Raw genomic sequence first — 16,840 nt, 5'->3', positions numbered from 1 at the left:
ATCAAACCATCCACACCATCCATCCAACCAACCAACTGCGCCACAGTCATCCCAAGAGTCAATGCGCTAACTTGGCTAAAAAGCCACAGATTTTATTTGTAAAAATCTTCTTGTGAGCATCAGGCAGCTGACCAAATCTGACTGATGATGGTACATGTGTGGTTTGTCCAGATTCCCATTTGTAGATTCATACAAGGAGTTTGAGATCAGAGTTAAAGATGGTGAGTTTCATATTTTTTCATAAATGGATGTTTGGTTTCATGTTATGTTGTGTGCTTTTCTTTTTTCAATGACTTTAGAGCAATATAGATGAGAACATTATTTTATTTCTGCTGAAACATGAATGAGCCACAAAATCATGTTACTTTAGCATGATCTGTAGAGTCAGAATGGTCACATTTATGGGAAACATGTCAAGTACTATAAATATACCAATACCGTAAATATGCCAGTACTTTAAAAAGTAGAGTCATAACTCCCTCAATCTGAACACAAATAAATGATAAACATATTTTTAGATTCAGTGTTACTTAAATGTTCCAAGGATGTCATTGTTTCCCATGTCCATCATTAATAATGTTAAAAAAAATTAACAATCTTTTAGTTTTGTTAGTTACAGTTAATTACAGCTTGACAGAGGTAAGACAAAGAATAATAACAGGAAAGACTAAATCTGAATCTGAATCTGAAGGGGTCATAGTGTAACACTTTGAAAACGTCCCAAATCTGGGCATGGGGCTGTTAGTGTGCTGTTGTACGGGCTTTTTTGTGCCTTTATTGACAGTGCAGTAGAGAGAGACAGGAAATGGGGAGACAGAGAGAGGGGGAATGCCATGCAGCTAAGGGCTGTCCGATGCAGGCCTAACAGCCTTTTTACTTTTACTTTCTTTTCCACAGGATGGAGATCTGTTTCTCGGAAATGGAATGTCCCCACATCCATCCAGGGAAAACTGACCGTTATAAACACGAACGGGTGCGGTTCCCGCCTGATGTCTGGCACCTCTTCTCCTAGCATAAACATGTAGTGTTTACATATAGTGCTGATATTAAATTTAAACATCAGCAGGTTAGGTGTTGTTAGGTGTTCTGTAATCAGTTCAAATATTTATCTTCTTTTAAATTAATGAAATAATTATTCATTTGTTTGTTTTTTTATCATTTTTTTGTTGGAGGCAGCAGTTTGTGTTGCTGTTAAACTGTATTGCATTTGTGTTTTATCTTCACTCACTTTTTATCCTTCTTTGTCTTTATGATTGAACCTTTGTTCTGAAACTGTTGTTCTGTTGTTGAAGCTTGTTTCATACTTTCAGTTTCTTTCTCAGTCACAGGCAGTGTCTTACGTCCCTGTAAGTACACACACACACACACACACACACACACACACTTTTGTAGTTGGTATATTTTTCCCCCCCGAATGGAAGCAGTTAGTACAGCAGTTCAGCTGGTATAACATCTTTCACACGGCACACAATATCATTATGGTAAGTAAGTTTACTTTATAGTATGATGTAGGAATGTGCGATATAAACGATATACGATATAGGCCTGTGTATATTCTCATTTGTCCAGGTCATAGTATCCTAAAGGAGTTTTTTTAAATCGAAAACAACTGGACTAGGTTATTTGTCTGGGAAGACGTTTCACCTCTCATCCAAGAGGCTTCATCAGTTCGTGTACGCATCTGACCAGGCTAGGACTGGTCAGGACCAGTTGTTTTCGATTTAAAAAAACTCCTTTAGGATATACGATATAAACGATTAAAAAATGGCCTACGATAGAGATTTGAATTATATCCCCTATCACGATAACGCATGTTGATCACGCAATCACAAGGCATACTGGGTGTAGCTTAATGGCAAAGAGGCACTAAATGATGTTATTGATTCTGTAATGTAGATATAATAAAACCCCAAACGTATTTCTTACTTAATAACATAAAATGAAATTCAATATAGACTGATCTGTTTATTTAAATACATATATATTTATTTATATTGTGTTATATATACTTATAACATGTTGCAGCCCCAGAGGAAACGCTGTTGTTCAGTCCAGTGAAAACATGAAGCTTCACTTTACATTCAGAAAAACTAATGTTGCGGCTGCAGTTGTTAATTTCATCTGTGAAACCAACATTTATCTTCAGCCATGTACCCCTGAGTGCAGGTGTTTCGGTTGAACTGGTGACCGTGTTAACTGGTGCCTTTTTCACATTACATTACGTTACGAGAGATGAATGAGTCCTCTGAATGCAACACGATTAGATATTACACATATTATTGGGTATTTGAAAAGGATTAAACTACAGTTCAAGCTTTTTATTTTTGTGAGAAAGTCACCTGTTCTGAAATGATTTTATTATATAATATATGTATCGTGATACATATCGTTATCGCAAAAGGCTGCTGTGTATATCGTGATATGGATTTTTGGCCATATCGCCCATCCCTAGTATGATGGCATTTTACACTATTGACCAAACTGCACTTTTTTGAAGCTCAGTGTTCAGCCTACAGCTCCAACCTGAAACAATCACTGAGCTATAGTCAAGTCTCATTTCTTAAAATGAAATGAAACATTACTGTATCTCATATTCATTGTTTTTTTTATATATTTTTTGGGCCTTTTATGCCTTTATTGGCAGTGCAGTAGAGAGAGACAGGAAACCGGGAGGCAGAGAGAGGGGGAACGACATGCAGCAAAGGGCTTGTCCGAAGCAGGACTTGAACCGGGGCCGACTGCAGCGAGGATTGTAGCCTCTGCACATTCATTCCACTTGAGGCAGGTCCCACAGGGAAACTAACAGTTTATTTCAAATTTTCTTTTTCTTTCAGGGTAAATGTCAAAAGATCAAGTGGGAGAAGGTAAAGAAAGGTATGTAGTTTATGTTCACATGGACAATATGCACTACAAAATGTCACATCTGTCAATTCCATAATAGAATAATTGTCCATTTGACAAGTTTCATTTCACTTTTATGAATGTAAGGAAATGTAAAAAATTAACTTATCTTAATAAGTAAAATTGTATTTTATTTTTTTCAGACGTGAAAGCTACAGGTAAGTAATTCTTTTCTTTTCTTATTGGTGAAAAAAAACAGAAGATGACACACAAGACAATGTGATCATGAAGCATAATAGACAAGTGATAAAGTGTTCATAAAGTGACAAAGTGTATTATTAAAGTATATGAAGTAAAATATCTTTTAACTGTTTTGTTTTATGTTTTTCTTATTTTCAGTCAAATACTATTTTTACTCCTGTGCTGTTGGTTCCATTTGGTTCCATTTGTTTTACTGTCAGTCATATTGAACTGAAGATGATTTCTTAGTGACATAGCAGGGTACAGCTAGAGCAGAGCAAGGACTTCCCCGAGACAGAAGTTAATGGCTGTGAAAAACGATTAAAGCCCAATGCTTTATATTTTGTCATAATTATATTATTGAATATAACAATATTTTTTTTTATCAAAGTATTACTTTTGAAATATGATTTTACATAATTCTCATAATAGTACATATTTTTTTCTAAAATATTACTGTAGTATTCTTGCAATCTCCACACCAAAAATATCTTTCTACAGGTAACATCATCTTTAGTCATCTTTGAGATGAAATTTCTTTGCTTGCAGGACATATTAATGTGAAAGGAGGTGTGGAAGCTTCTGTTCGTCTACTCGGACTAGCGGACGTGATCGACACCTATGACCGGCCTAAAAAAGCCTTTGTTGTTGGCGACTATGCACATGGCAAGAAATATAGAGAGGGATTTGAGGACAAACCTGGAAAGCGTATTCCCAGTGCAGGATTTCACGCTGCTGCAGGACTGGGCCATGCTCGAGCTGAACTGAGTGTTTTTGATGCTGAGGTCAAGGGGCCCAATGTCTGCATTGGAGCTGGAGCCTCTGTTGGGTCTCTCGGTGCCGCAGCCTATGCAAAAGCAGAATTGGTCAGTGCTTCAGTCACTGCTGGTCCTATAAAGGCGACAGTCGGTCTGTCCTTAGACACTGGTATTAGTGTTGGTGTGACAGGCTTCCAAGCAAAGTTGCTGGGAACAAGCTTTTCCATTGGCCCTAAAATAAGCTTTTCATTCTTTGGGACTGGGTTTGAAATGTCTTTATTGTAGATTGTGACTTAGTGCCGAATACAGCTCTGTGCACAAATTGAAGTTATAATATGTAAATTGTGTACATTAAAATGTCTAAAAATGTCTTGAGCTATGTCATATATTTTTTGAGTTGGGTACAATTTCTCAAATGTTCCAGCAATTCTCAAACTTAATGAATTAAAAGATTTTAATGCCTGCCAGGAGCTCAAAATTTACTTTTATCTAGGTTTAAGTCACATACACTTTATACACCTTGGTGGTTTTCAACTGGACATTTTAACCAGATGAAGGATTTAAGTCATCAGACATCTGGATCTTAAGTTATCAGAGAAAAAAGCTGAGTAGATGTTAGACAGGTCAGCTCTCGGCCACTGGAGACGTCATGTCCTGTGTCTGCTGAAGATTGTCGGTTAATCTCTGATTTTTAAAGTGAAACTACATTATTCGTTTACCAGTTTGAGAAAGGACAATTCTATGGATAATTCGGCTGCCGGTAAAAACCTGACCAGAGAAACAATCAAAACAAAGGTTAGCAGCAGTCTGAGCTCCCAACCCTTCCCTAACGTCTCTGTCTTCTGCATAGCGTTGATGAGACGACTTTAAATGTCCAGGAATCATTGATACTGTTGCATATAACAGGGTTATGCCTTACTTGAGTTTGTACATTGAATTTTTTATCATACCTCTAGTTGTTTACTGCTCATTTTCTTGCATTTACATTTCATAATATTCCTACTGTTACTAGTGTTCACATTCTGTATATATTTAGCATATTCATGTCAATATTTATACTGTATTTATTTTAGCCTATTAATATCTATCCTTACTATTCATTATACATATACACAATAGACCTAACATGTTTGAATATAAATAACTTGTATGATCTAAACTAATTGTCTAAAATCTAAAACAACAATGTGATTTACTAGACGGGGGCGAAGATGTGAAATGCTGCCCCCTATGGAGGTGGAGCACAGTCATAGTTTACACACAACACACAAACGTGTTCATACTTTGTGTACACACAAAGTACAATAACTTTGTTAATGATGTGATGAAACCGATTTACAGTTTTTTTTAAAACTACTTACACACAAAATCTTAATATATCACATAAATTTTGAAACCTGTCACTCAAAGAACAAAACCATACACCAAATCTGCAAACCAAGCTAATTCTCAGCCTTTGACTCAGTTCTCTATACCATATACCACAATACTCTACCTATAAAGGCACAAATTTGAATATTAATAATAAAGCAGTTAAACATTTCTGAGGAGGCCCTGGTCACCAAAAGATAGTGGCTGTTCATTGCAGACACTACTGAACATGTAATAACAGTAAACACCATAAGAACAACCGGCTGCATGTGAGCTGTCCACTTTCTCACTGCCTAACAATAACCGTGCCAGTGCAGCTTGGTGCTTTAATTAGCATTATTATATCTGAGACTGACAGGCACTGTTGTATGTGTTTCTATGAGAGAGGGTGTGAATGTGTGATAAACAGGCCAAGCACACAGTCAGACTGTTCCCGTGGGCAGGACGAATGAGCGTTGTGAAAGAGGCTGTTCTGATTCACTCTATCCTGTTCAATCTGTGAATAGTAAGGTAGAGCTGCTATCTGGTGCGTGACGCTCCTGGCTCATCATGTGCAAACCAAATTTGTCTGCTGCTTCCTGTACGACGAAAGGAGAATCCCCAGGAAATTCCATCCTCCATTGGATGTATGAAGCATCCCAGCAGAGGAAGCATTGCCATGTATGTACGCTCCCTGTGACACTGATTTCCATATCCATTATCCATTGGCTGCACTACTGGCTGCACAGTCGGATCTCTGCCGTAATCCTGCAGTATGTGTAGTATGATCTCTAAATAGAAATAATGACTATTTGTCAATGGGGGTGAAAGTGGCATTCAAGCAGATGACTTGCTGAATTTCATCGAGTGGCCTTCCTGTGATTACTTTTAAGTCAACAAGAGTATGTGGTTCTGTGAGATATTTAAATATTAAATGAGCCATCACAAAGAGATTTTATCTGATTACTTATTTTATCTTCACAAGGAGTTGTACTGGTTAGGGACTGCACAGAAATTATTATGGGAGAATTAGGATAAGAAAAGGGGATGGATATTTTTGTTGAATTGAGGGTTGTCTGATGTTACATGAAAACACTTACATCCAAAAACCTTTTGTGTGGATCATAAATTTGCATTTTTATAATGAGGAAAACCAAATACTACAAACTTATACTGTGCTGTACTGAAACCATAATGTCAGTGCTAAGAAACAGTGGACAGAGGATAGACTGTATGAGACAGAGAAACTGAACATCATCTCTCTGGATTGTGCACCATTGTTTCACTATAGCAGATACTTTAACTTTAATTTGCATCATAACCATCATAATTAAATGTGGTAACGTTTAGAGTCATAAAAGTATTCCAGGTTATGAATATCGTCGTGAGAAGTCCAAAGCAGGATGCGCTGTTCTTTCCTCATTTCTCCCCTCTCTCTCTGTGGCTGTGTTAGCTTGTCTGCTGTTGTTTGTTAGCTTGCTGGCTACTGAGTGGGGGCAGCCCTGTAAATATCCAATGAGATTTCACTTTAGGGGGGTCTGGAAGACAATGGTGTAGCCGAGCGTAAGACGGTCATCTCATGCTGCATTCGCTTGCACTCGGACATCGGAGTTTCACTCTTGTAAACGTCTGACACTCCACAACTTTTTAGTTATAGATTTTTAAATTTGACTGTCCAAAACTGGGGTGGCAGCTGGGGTTGAAAGGTACTTTTGGGAGTTGCAGCTGCATTTTGGCCGAACACCTTACTAAGACAATTTATGTTGGTTTTTCCTGTCAGTTGTCACCTGTCTATATTTGAACTCTTACCAGACAACACAAGGTTTTTAACACATTCAGTTTTTAACACCTTCAGTTACACAACTTCTACAGCTGTTTGCTGTAGGGTATTAAGTGTCTCATTTGCATTGTTTTGCATTAATGGTCTGTACTGCACTTTATTGCTATGCAGAACTACGGGGGTGGATGCAATTACATGAACACCTGCACAGTCCAAATGATGCAACAACCATTCACTAAATACTGCCTCTGTAAAGCGTACTGACCTTTTCAGTGGAGCTCCATTAACACAACCGTTTGGGTCCAAGTTTATTTCAGCAACAGGAAATAAAACTGGACACATTTAAAGTGGTACTCAATGGAAACTTTTAAGGCTGTAATTTGTGGCGGTAAATTTCTAGGTTCTTTCTCCGTAACATCTAACTCTTCTGTATTTATGGGGGCTTGGGGATGTGATATAATGCAATCCACAACAGCAGAGAACAGCTACAAAAATTGTTGAGTATTTTCATTATATACAGCTTAAAACTTCTACTCTGCCAGGTTTATAGAGTTACTGGTTACTTTTCAGATTAAGATTTTTACCTTATAAAATACAACACTGTTAAAGACTTAACAAGTGGTGCTGTTTCAGATAATAGTTGTTAGATGTTCAAACAAAGAGTGATGTGTCCTCTAAACTTCTCAGATAGTTTCATCATCATCCACGCTAGAGAATGAAAACAAATGTGTGCTATGTTGCTGTGTTTTTTGTTCTTTGCTACTAAGAAAGTGTTCAAATATAATTCACTCAATAAGTACAAGAATATGGTCTAAAATGTGTTTTCCTTTGGACATTACATTGTTATTTAAAATTGTATTATCTTTTGTTTGTTTCTTTGTTTGTTTCGGGAACTTTCCAGTTATTTATTGGTTTATTTACTTTGAATATGGGGAATGTAATATTTGAATGTAGAAGGGCATAATAAGCTTTGCCTTCAGCCTTATCTGTTTTAGTCTTATTAGAGGGGATATCACATATCACATCTGTTAATTGCCCAAGAATGAACTAATAGATTAAATATAAGTATTCAAAGTAAAAAATTTAAAAATCATCTCATGGCCCCTTTTGTGACTCTTTGGAGGGCTCAATCCCCGCGTTGGGAACCCCTGGACTAAACTACCTAACTGCTCCACCTAGACAAGCTATAAGAATAAAAGGCTGCTGATGCATCAATATTTACAATCTAACAATGTGATGTGTAGGAATGCATCAGTCAAAAAGGCCTTTTTACTTTAGTAGGATTTTGAATGCATTACTTTTACTTGCAATTGAGTATTTTACATGAATCTATTGGATGTCTTCTTCTGCCACTGCTTTTTCATTAAAATGCATTAGACTGCATAGGTGTTCATGTTACTGTGTCAGCCCTATGTAAATACTTACTGATCACATAATCTAATCTGTACACATGCTTAACTTCAGGTATCACTGCAGAATTATAGGCTACTTAAAATAGCTATAATAAGAAACAGGTTGTTCACTTTGATGCATTCTCTCACCTACAGCAACGTTAAAGGTTAAATGTTTGAAAGTGATATTCAAATGTACAATATGTAGCCTACATAAGAAGTCACTTGAGGACAGGGGCTCCATCAGTGAGCGGGAGACTGTCTAGAGATTGTCTGGGCAGCAGCAGGGTGTTTTTTTTATATTTGTATGTCTGGTTGTTCTGTTCTGTTCTGTTCTGTCTGAATAAAAAAAAGTACTCTCTGTACTGAGTCGTGACTGTCTGCTCGGCTCTGCCTTCAAGAACTCCGGAAGCAAGTCTCGAGATGGAGAAGGAGGCTGCAACATCCGCGTGATCATCGCAGGAGCACCAATGGCCTTGCACCGAGCAATCTGAGGACACCGGCATCCCCTGCCGCGCGTGAAGAAATGGGCGGATCCGGGGAAAGCTCGGTCACGCTGCGTGGGTGGGTGCGTGTATAGTAAAGGAGCTGCCGCGGCGGTATTTATCAGAGAGCCGAGGAGAGCAGAGGAGAAGAGCAGCAGCAGCAGCAGCAGCAGACAGGACGAAGCAGAGAGATTTCAGCACCAGCGCGACCGGACAGCGACACGTAGCCCCACAAATACAATACAAAGAAAACTTTCTAACTGAGCATCATGGTTCTCATCTGGACACAGTTCGGTATGAAGCACAAAAATGTCAATGTCAAGTGCAAAGTGCGAGTTATGCACAGAGGCGACAGCTCGGGCTCATCATCATCAGCGGTAAGTACATTTCTCATAAAGTTTCTTTTTCAAGCTTTTCATTTTGTGCTTCTCTGTTAAAGCCTCTTAAATGATTAATGACTTAAATTGCATCAAGTTAAATACACAGCTAGAATGCTTACGTTTCATACAAAGCGCGTTATATAAGTTAATTCGCTGATCCACCGGCACCTTTCTCTATAACTTATCCTCACTATCTTGTGTCTGTTGCCGTGGTTTCATTCAAATGCAAGAGTCGCTGATTCCCGCTCAGCCAATCGCTGCAGAGAATCTCGGTCGTTGAGGGGGGAAGTCTTTTGCCCCTCACACGACTTCCCCCCTTCTGTCACGTTGTGTTGTGCATTCAGGGATGTGCAATTGCATAGCAGCACAGAGAGATAAACTGGTGTTTTTGCTGCGGGGCTGATTCTGCTGCATATTTATATAGATGCTGTACATCAGTTACTGTGGGGGTTGCTCAGCCATTCTGTGCTGTATTCCAGGGGGTGAATATTTTAATTTACATGCCTATTAGTTGTTCAGTCCTTCAAAGCATCTAACCCTTGAGAAGACCATACATCATTGCCAAAAAAGATTTCAAGACTTTAAAGACAAAAAAAGTGAATTGTTTGACCCGGGTTTTATGAATGGTTCAATGATTGCATGGCTGTTTTTGCTTCTACAGGAAAGCAGCAAGTCTGAGCAGGACACACCCTGCCTGTCCATCAAACCCACAGGCAAGGACTTCTACAAAATCCTGGGTGTGGCCCCTGAATCCAATGAAGATGAGATCAAGAAGGCCTACAGGAAGATGGCTCTCAAGTTCCACCCAGACAAGAACAGCGATGCTGATGCAGAGGACAAGTTCAAAGAGATCGCTGAGGCCTACGAGATCCTGACTGACCCCAAGAAGAGAAGCATATATGACCAGTTTGGAGAAGAAGGTGAGAGTGAGGGAGACTTGACACTGTTGGGACTTCATTTACATGACTTAAATAGCTTAAAGAGTAACTGTCATCTGGTTAATTGGCGTGGCATAAGCTGCTGCATTAACTGTTCATGTCTTCATCAATGCTAAATACTGATGTGCAGAAGGAGGATCGTGATTAAAACACCACCACCCCTATTAAACCAGCCAAACATGTGCAGCATAGACAGCTGTGGGGCTGATAAATTATTCAGGGAGCAGTGGAAGAGTTTTCCTGAATATTCCTAAAGAGCTGATGTTTAGTAAAGGTAGAATTTGCATGAAAGCATCAAATGTGCAGAAATTTAATTTAACTTTTTGTGTTCTCTCTGTGTTTTTAGGCCTAAAAAATGGAATGTCACTGGCAGGCCAAGGCAACGTTTTCCGCAATAATTTCCCCAACGACCCCCATGCCACCTTCTCCTCCTTCTTCCATGGTTCCGACCACTTCGACATCTTCTTTGGCAGTGAAAATGACGGTGAAGATGACCTCTTCAACCCTTTCAGACGGTTCACCTTCAGCCACGTGGGCGGGTTTGCCGGCAATGAGGGTGGGCTGCGAAGAGGCCAGCGACGCCTGCAGGGCGATGCAGTGGTGCACGATCTGCTGGTGACCCTTGATGATGTGATGCACGGCTGCACCAAGCACGTGAAGATCACCCGCAGCCGGCTCAACCCCGACGGCCGCAGCCTGCGATCTGAAGACAAGGTGCTAAATGTGGTGGTGAAGAAAGGCTGGAAAGCGGGGACCAAGATCACCTTCCCCAGGGAGGGGGATGAGACACCCAACAACACCCCTGCAGACATCACCTTCATTCTCAGGGATGAGGAGCACTCTCAGTACAAGAGAGAGGGCTCCAACATCGTCTACACGGCCAAGATCACCCTCAAAGAGGTGAGTTTTCTGCATTTACATCGGGTTTATCAGGCTTAAGAGTTTGACTCCCAGAGACCATCACTCCTGACTAAATGAATGATATATTATGAAACATATGACTGGTGTATACGTAGATATACTAGGTAATTCTTCCAACCACTTACACCTACTCAAAGAAAGGCTAAACTCCGTCAACCACTTCTTGTCTTTATATAACTGTTGAATAATGCGTTTTCTGAAATACCAAAAGAAATCAATTACTGAAAGGCATCAATAAAACGTAAGGCAGAAGGTCTGGTCTCTGCCAAAAGAAGGGAGGGTAATATTTGATTGTAGTCTGAAGACAGAACACAGTGTTCTCTTATGGGCATCTGAGCCCCCAGCTTACAATGGGCTGACAGACCCCCGCTAACAGAACAGCAGCAGTAGCCTGCCAACGCCTCCGTTACCTCATCAGCCCCTGTAGAGAGAGAGAGAGCAGGAGCTAAATTTAGCCTCAGCACCGACTGCCCCCACGAATCGCACTTCACTCTCCCTCTCTACTATGTTAGCCGCAGACTCCTCTGCCTGTACGAGGCAGGCAGGGAGGCGGCTTTTTTTTTTTTTTTTGGCTCGCTCAATCTCTGGCTCTCACTTCTACCAACCCACACACAGATTAGCAGGGTAGCAGTCACAGAGACTGGCATTTCAAAGAGCTCCTCCATCTTCCTATGGCTCCCTCCAGTCACTAAAGCACTTAACTCCCACACACAGCCAGTAAATAGAGCAGCGATTATAACATCTGTAACACCAGTTTGTTGCATAAGTGAAAATCCTTATGCTTTTAGAAAGACAGAGACTCCATATTTATCTGTTATGCAACACGACACTTTTATAGATCAGGCATTTAATTAATTTTTTTGTTGAGTGTTCTTCATTCCAGTCCATTATGAAACTTGTTCTAAATATAACAGGTCTACAGGACTAACTTTTTATTCATTTTTTTGTCTCCAGGCTCTCTGTGGCTGCACTGTCAACGTCCCCACACTCGACAACCGGATGATGCCTCTACCATGCAGTGACGTTATCAAACCTGGTGCTGTCCGGAGGCTGAGGGGCGAAGGTCTGCCCCTGCCCAAGAGCCCGTCCCAGAGAGGCGACTTGGTGGTGGAGTTCCAGGTGCTCTTCCCCGACAGGATCCCACCGCAGTCCCGCGAGATCATCAAGCACAGCCTGGCCCAGTGTTAGCCTGCTTTCTTTAAACCACAGGATTGGCACAGCTCCACCATGTGTGTATGTTGTTATCAATTCACAAACACAGCCTTGCCCAAGGTGCTAACTATCACAACCAATCACAACCTCTTCTTGTGTTTGGAAATGGCAAGCAGCGCTGACGTGAGTTGTAGTTCAGACAGGACTTTGTGAGGAGACTTTCTGCAGGTATTAGGCACGATGCACCAATGCCACATGAGCAGTGAGTTCAGAACTGATGAACAAGGTCTTTGGTATCTGAGGGCGTCTATTGACTCAATAGCCTTTGTCTTGAATGAAAAGGTTATCTGTACTGTTATACTTGCAAACCTATAGCAGGATATCAGTGTGCTATTCAAGTCTGTAAAGACTTACTTAAACCTGAATGGTAGAAATGTGAAGTAAAAAAACAAAAACTTTATTATAGTTATATGGTTTTCATATGACTGATCTTTTGCATTGATTTATTACAATAGCAAAATGTACTTGTGTACAAAGATCTACTTTGTGTACAAAATGCAAAAACATTGTCTCTAAGAGAGATTCATCTGTCAAATGTTCTATTGAATTATTTGAAATGTTTGTATATATTCTGCAATGAGCCAGCTGTTGATGTATTATTACCTGACATAGGCATATTTGGAAGCATGAAAAATAAATAAAAACTATAATTTCACTTCTGTTCTCCACTGTTCTTTTGTGATAAACATGCATTTTGCAAGTCAATAAGTGGACTACAAAAGTCCTCGACAAACTCTGAGACATTGCAGTCCATAAAAATCACAATTCAGTGCATGAAAATCTCCCAGTTCACTGCAGAGCTTTTAGATGCAGTGATGCAGGAGTCTGATCTGACCACCTGCTGCCACCTAGCGGTGATTGGTTGCTACGACAACGCGACACATCCTGCAAATAATGAGACACACCTGCTGCTGTGTAATTTGTGTGGCTGCCAGCTTGAGTGCGCGTTACCCAGTGGTCTCAGATCAAACCTTTGCTTTGATAACACAGAGTATTAGTCCGCAATGACGAAGACAGGGGCGATAAAGTCACAAACAAACATTTGGAGACTGTATGCATTTGACAAACAGGCTGGCATGTTGTTGTCAGATACAAAAAATCCTTTCAAACTCAAAAGTAGTCCACATTGATTGACACATCAAACCACCTGTGCTTTCAGAGACAACGTGAGATCTCAGCTGAGGTCAGCAATTCTCTAAAATTAACCTTTTCAATCCTCTGGAATGAAATGTCGCACATAAGTCAGACCACACCATCAAATCTGACAGAAGGTTACCCTGTGACAAACCTGACTTTAGTCGTCCTTCTGCTCATACCCTGCGTGGTCATCCTGCTTCTGCTCAACTGCCTCTTCCTGGGATACAAGTTACTGATCCTGTCAAAGAGCAACAACAGACAGAAACGAGAGGACGCAGAGATGATGCTCTTACAGTCCACCCTGCAAAGAGTCACCAGAGAACCCTCGCTGCAGGCCGGGAGGAGAGCGTACATGTCTGTGTCGGAGCCTGTCCTGCCGCATCCTGTCACTTCTTCCAGGGCTTCATCCAGGGAGAGGGTCGGGGTGGATCACAGGATTCGGCTCTTAAGACCAGATGGTGCCACCGGCTCAGGGTCCCTGAGGGCGCCGAGCACCATCCGGGCCACTTCCTCTGCAGCTGGTTTCACCCCAAGACTTGACCTGCCCTCCGGCTCACGGACTCACAGCGTCAGCAAGGCGGGCTGGTGTAGAAGCGCACCACTGTTACCGCAGTCCAGTGACTCAGAGGCCGAAACCAGAGTGAACCTAGTTCCACCAAACTCTCCCACGGTGAGTGATCAACACCTAAACGAACCAGGAAGAGAGGTTGAAGTTGTTCTCACAGTGGAGATTGACAGGTTCAAATCCCAGTAATGAACCATACAGCTTGGCCGGAATAACCTGCCCAGGGCCCCCAGGGCAAAAATGAGCTGCAGTCCCCCTCCTAACCTACTCTTCCTCTCTGGTCATTGTGTACAGGGGTTTCCCATGGTAATATGATTAAATACAAATTCTTAAATATGCACCATGTGAGCACAAAATTGGGTAAAATAGTGAAGGTGTTAGATTTTGACTCTGGGCCTCAACAAGCAGGACCCACCTTTAAGCCCTTTTTATGTCTGTTGATATTTACTTCAGTGTTGCAGGGTCCCATAATAAGCACGCAAAGTTTCAATTATTCGAGTTACCACAAACTTACTGTCATACCTTTGTCTGTGGCCCCTGGGACAGTTGCCCACGTCGCCTGGTTGGTAGTCCAGCTGTGCTACACAGTGAAGATGATACTCCAAATTTCATTATATTTTGAATATTGAAAATGTTTGATTCTGATCTGTACACATATTTTATTGTCAACGCATAATAGAGATATTTTGACTTATTGTTGTAAAATGTAGAAAAAATATCATAATGTTTTGAAGTGATAATATCGAGTGTCTCTTCTTGGTCAGTTACATGTTTGTGTTGCATAATATTGATTGGTTAGTAGGCTGGTTTTGATTTAAATCATTTACATCTTAGTTTATTCATGTCAGATATTTGACACCCACACATTTCTAGTAATGAATCCAGTCTCTCTGTTGATCTCATCTTTGGTGCAAAAGCTCTCCTTGCTTCTTCTCTCCTGCAGTTTTTAGAGCTCATGTCAGTCACTGTGTTCAATAGGCCTTTATAAATGTCACTGCTTATACTGCACCCTGTTCTGACTGGTTTATGCCAAACAAGTCAATGCACAGAGCAACAACTGTAAAAGCTTTCATTATTCCTTTTCTTTTTTTCCCTTTGCTCACAGCAGGAGATAGAACATGTGGGTTATATTTGTCGGAGCAGCCCGTACGAGATGCTGACAGATGTGAACCCAGGTGTTGCAGTGCACGTGTTTGACAAAGTAGATATGGAGTGTGAGTACACCAACCCACCCTCAGAGATGTCTTGCCTGAGCACATCTGCAGTGGGTCCTGGACTCGACAGCGACTTTGGTGCAAGTGCAGGTACGCTTCAGTCTCCTTCAGCTGCACTGTAATCAATATGACTCTCATTAATAACCAATGTTACTGCTGCATCTAACTGGCCAAAACAGGTAGACTGGGAGCACAGTATGATTATATTTTGAAGCATCTTGCTTTCTGAATGAAGTCGTGCAGGGAGCAGTTTTACTGGTTTAATGGAAAAGTCAGGGGGAGTACTGATTGAAGTCAGTTACATGCCCTATGTAATACTGTATAGGTTCTATATCTAAAGAATTTGAGTAGTATATTATAATATTGGGTGAATCTACTGTAAATAATTTGAGGCAGCTTTTTTCTAAGCAAATGAATATGAACGTGTCCACGTGCTAGGCTGTCAGCTTCACTTTAATTTGTTATATATGAAGTGACACAAAGGGACTCGCAGGTTTTAAATTTGTACCCGTGTTAATTTTGTTTAAACGTCATGCAACGTGAATTCTTTTCAGGTGTCTCCCTGCGGATTTTGTCTGCAGACAGTGACGGTCTGTCCAACGGTGTGTTGGCCTCAGCTTTGGAGTGGGATTATTATGACCCCTGCTACGTCAAACAGAATAATGTCCCCAAACATAAACACCACAGGCCTGCAATACACACTAAACAGTACTGGGTGTGATATAAGTACTTTTAATGATTATTTATTTTTATTACTTATTTATTTAATTTTATTTAAATAACTTATTTACATTTCTTTTTCAGAAAGACACTGATTTAATTGATGTATTTAAATTGACTCACTAATAATCACTATGACTTTACTATTTTTTTTAATGTCTTCACTCAGCAAAGTTCAAATTGTTAAATATTTATGATGCACCTTCACTGACATTACTGTGAAATGTTTACTGTGCACCTTTCACTTATGTTCATGTGAATTATTGTCACCATTTTGTAACTTCAGGGCTGTTCAGCCAGTTCTGGATTTCATAAACATTCAACACATTTGATTTATAGTCACTGCTTTTGTTTTGTTTTGATTCACTCTGACCAATAAAGACTAATTTAGGATTTGATTAAGTGCCAATTGATTACTGTCTATTCCACTAAATAGACAATGTATAAGTATTTTAAGGATTTTTCTGATTTAGATGCGTCTTGTGCTGCTCCTCACCAGCAGGAGGCACTGTGGTGTGGTTAGTGCTAGTGTTTGAGTTTTTTCATGATAGGGAGCCTTTAGTGTTGTCTTGTACTACATTGTGAAATATTAGTGGATAATCACTAAACACTTAATGGTAGCTTTTTATAAATACAATATAAAAGACATAGCTACCAAGAGGCAACCTTTCAAGGAGTCGAGCAAAAATAATATTCATTGAAGAGGGATATTCCAAGTATAACAAAAGCTCCTCATCACAACCCTCATGCAGGATTGCAGCAATTCCATACATGAGAATGACCTCAAACATTTACTTCAACTTAAAAGTATAACTTTTCTACATTATAATCAAAGATTAAAATTGTCAATGAGCTTTTCATTTATACTTGTATATATTTTCTGTAAACTGGCTTCTGAATGACATGTT

General features: G+C 40.2%; 3 protein-coding genes across 3 annotated transcripts; all 3 read left to right on the top strand.

Annotated features, from left to right (window-relative positions):
* The first annotated feature begins 1,389 nt into the window (after positions 1–1,389).
* LOC147818987 (uncharacterized) lies at positions 1,390–4,192 on the top strand. Its single transcript, XM_087174664.1, has 4 exons — positions 1,390–1,481; positions 2,835–2,874; positions 3,045–3,059; positions 3,631–4,192. The coding sequence occupies exons 1-4, from the start codon at positions 1,479–1,481 to the stop codon at positions 4,122–4,124; spliced, it is 552 nt and encodes a 183-aa protein (XP_087030790.1). The 5' UTR covers positions 1,390–1,478; the 3' UTR covers positions 4,125–4,192.
* Positions 4,193–8,999: 4,807 nt separating this feature from the next.
* Positions 9,000–12,272, top strand: LOC111656781 (dnaJ homolog subfamily B member 5). The gene is made up of 4 exons (XM_023408623.2): positions 9,000–9,222; positions 9,887–10,145; positions 10,510–11,063; positions 12,039–12,272. Exons 1-4 carry the CDS (start codon positions 9,115–9,117, stop codon positions 12,270–12,272), a joined length of 1,155 nt encoding a protein of 384 aa, XP_023264391.1. The 5' UTR covers positions 9,000–9,114.
* A 1,252-nt stretch (positions 12,273–13,524) lies between these two features.
* hwa (huluwa) lies at positions 13,525–16,299 on the top strand. Its single transcript, XM_087174668.1, has 3 exons — positions 13,525–14,103; positions 15,104–15,302; positions 15,767–16,299. Exons 1-3 carry the CDS (start codon positions 13,525–13,527, stop codon positions 15,931–15,933), a joined length of 945 nt encoding a protein of 314 aa, XP_087030794.1. The 3' UTR covers positions 15,934–16,299.
* Positions 16,300–16,840: the final 541 nt, after the last annotated feature.

Source organism: Seriola lalandi, unplaced genomic scaffold (genome assembly GCF_002814215.2).
Source record: "Seriola lalandi dorsalis isolate HSWRI2012SDOR001 ecotype SW California unplaced genomic scaffold, Sedor1 jcf7180002054370, whole genome shotgun sequence".
In the NCBI taxonomy this organism is placed as follows: domain Eukaryota; kingdom Metazoa; phylum Chordata; class Actinopteri; order Carangiformes; family Carangidae; genus Seriola; species Seriola lalandi.
Note: the sequence above shows the minus strand (reverse complement) of the source record. Positions and strands in the feature narration are given on the sequence as shown.

Coding starts and splice junctions, on each gene's coding strand:
- LOC111656781 (XM_023408623.2), top strand. CDS start 9,115: ATGGTTCTCATCTGGACACAGTTCGGTATGAAGCACAAAAATGTCAAT. Junction 10,146..10,509: donor TGACCAGTTTGGAGAAGAAG/GTGAGAGTGAGG, acceptor CTGTGTTTTTAG/GCCTAAAAAATGGAATGTCA. Junction 11,064..12,038: donor CCAAGATCACCCTCAAAGAG/GTGAGTTTTCTG, acceptor TTTTGTCTCCAG/GCTCTCTGTGGCTGCACTGT.
- hwa (XM_087174668.1), top strand. CDS start 13,525: ATGTCGCACATAAGTCAGACCACACCATCAAATCTGACAGAAGGTTAC. Junction 14,104..15,103: donor TTCCACCAAACTCTCCCACG/GTGAGTGATCAA, acceptor CTTTGCTCACAG/CAGGAGATAGAACATGTGGG. Junction 15,303..15,766: donor CGACTTTGGTGCAAGTGCAG/GTACGCTTCAGT, acceptor AATTCTTTTCAG/GTGTCTCCCTGCGGATTTTG.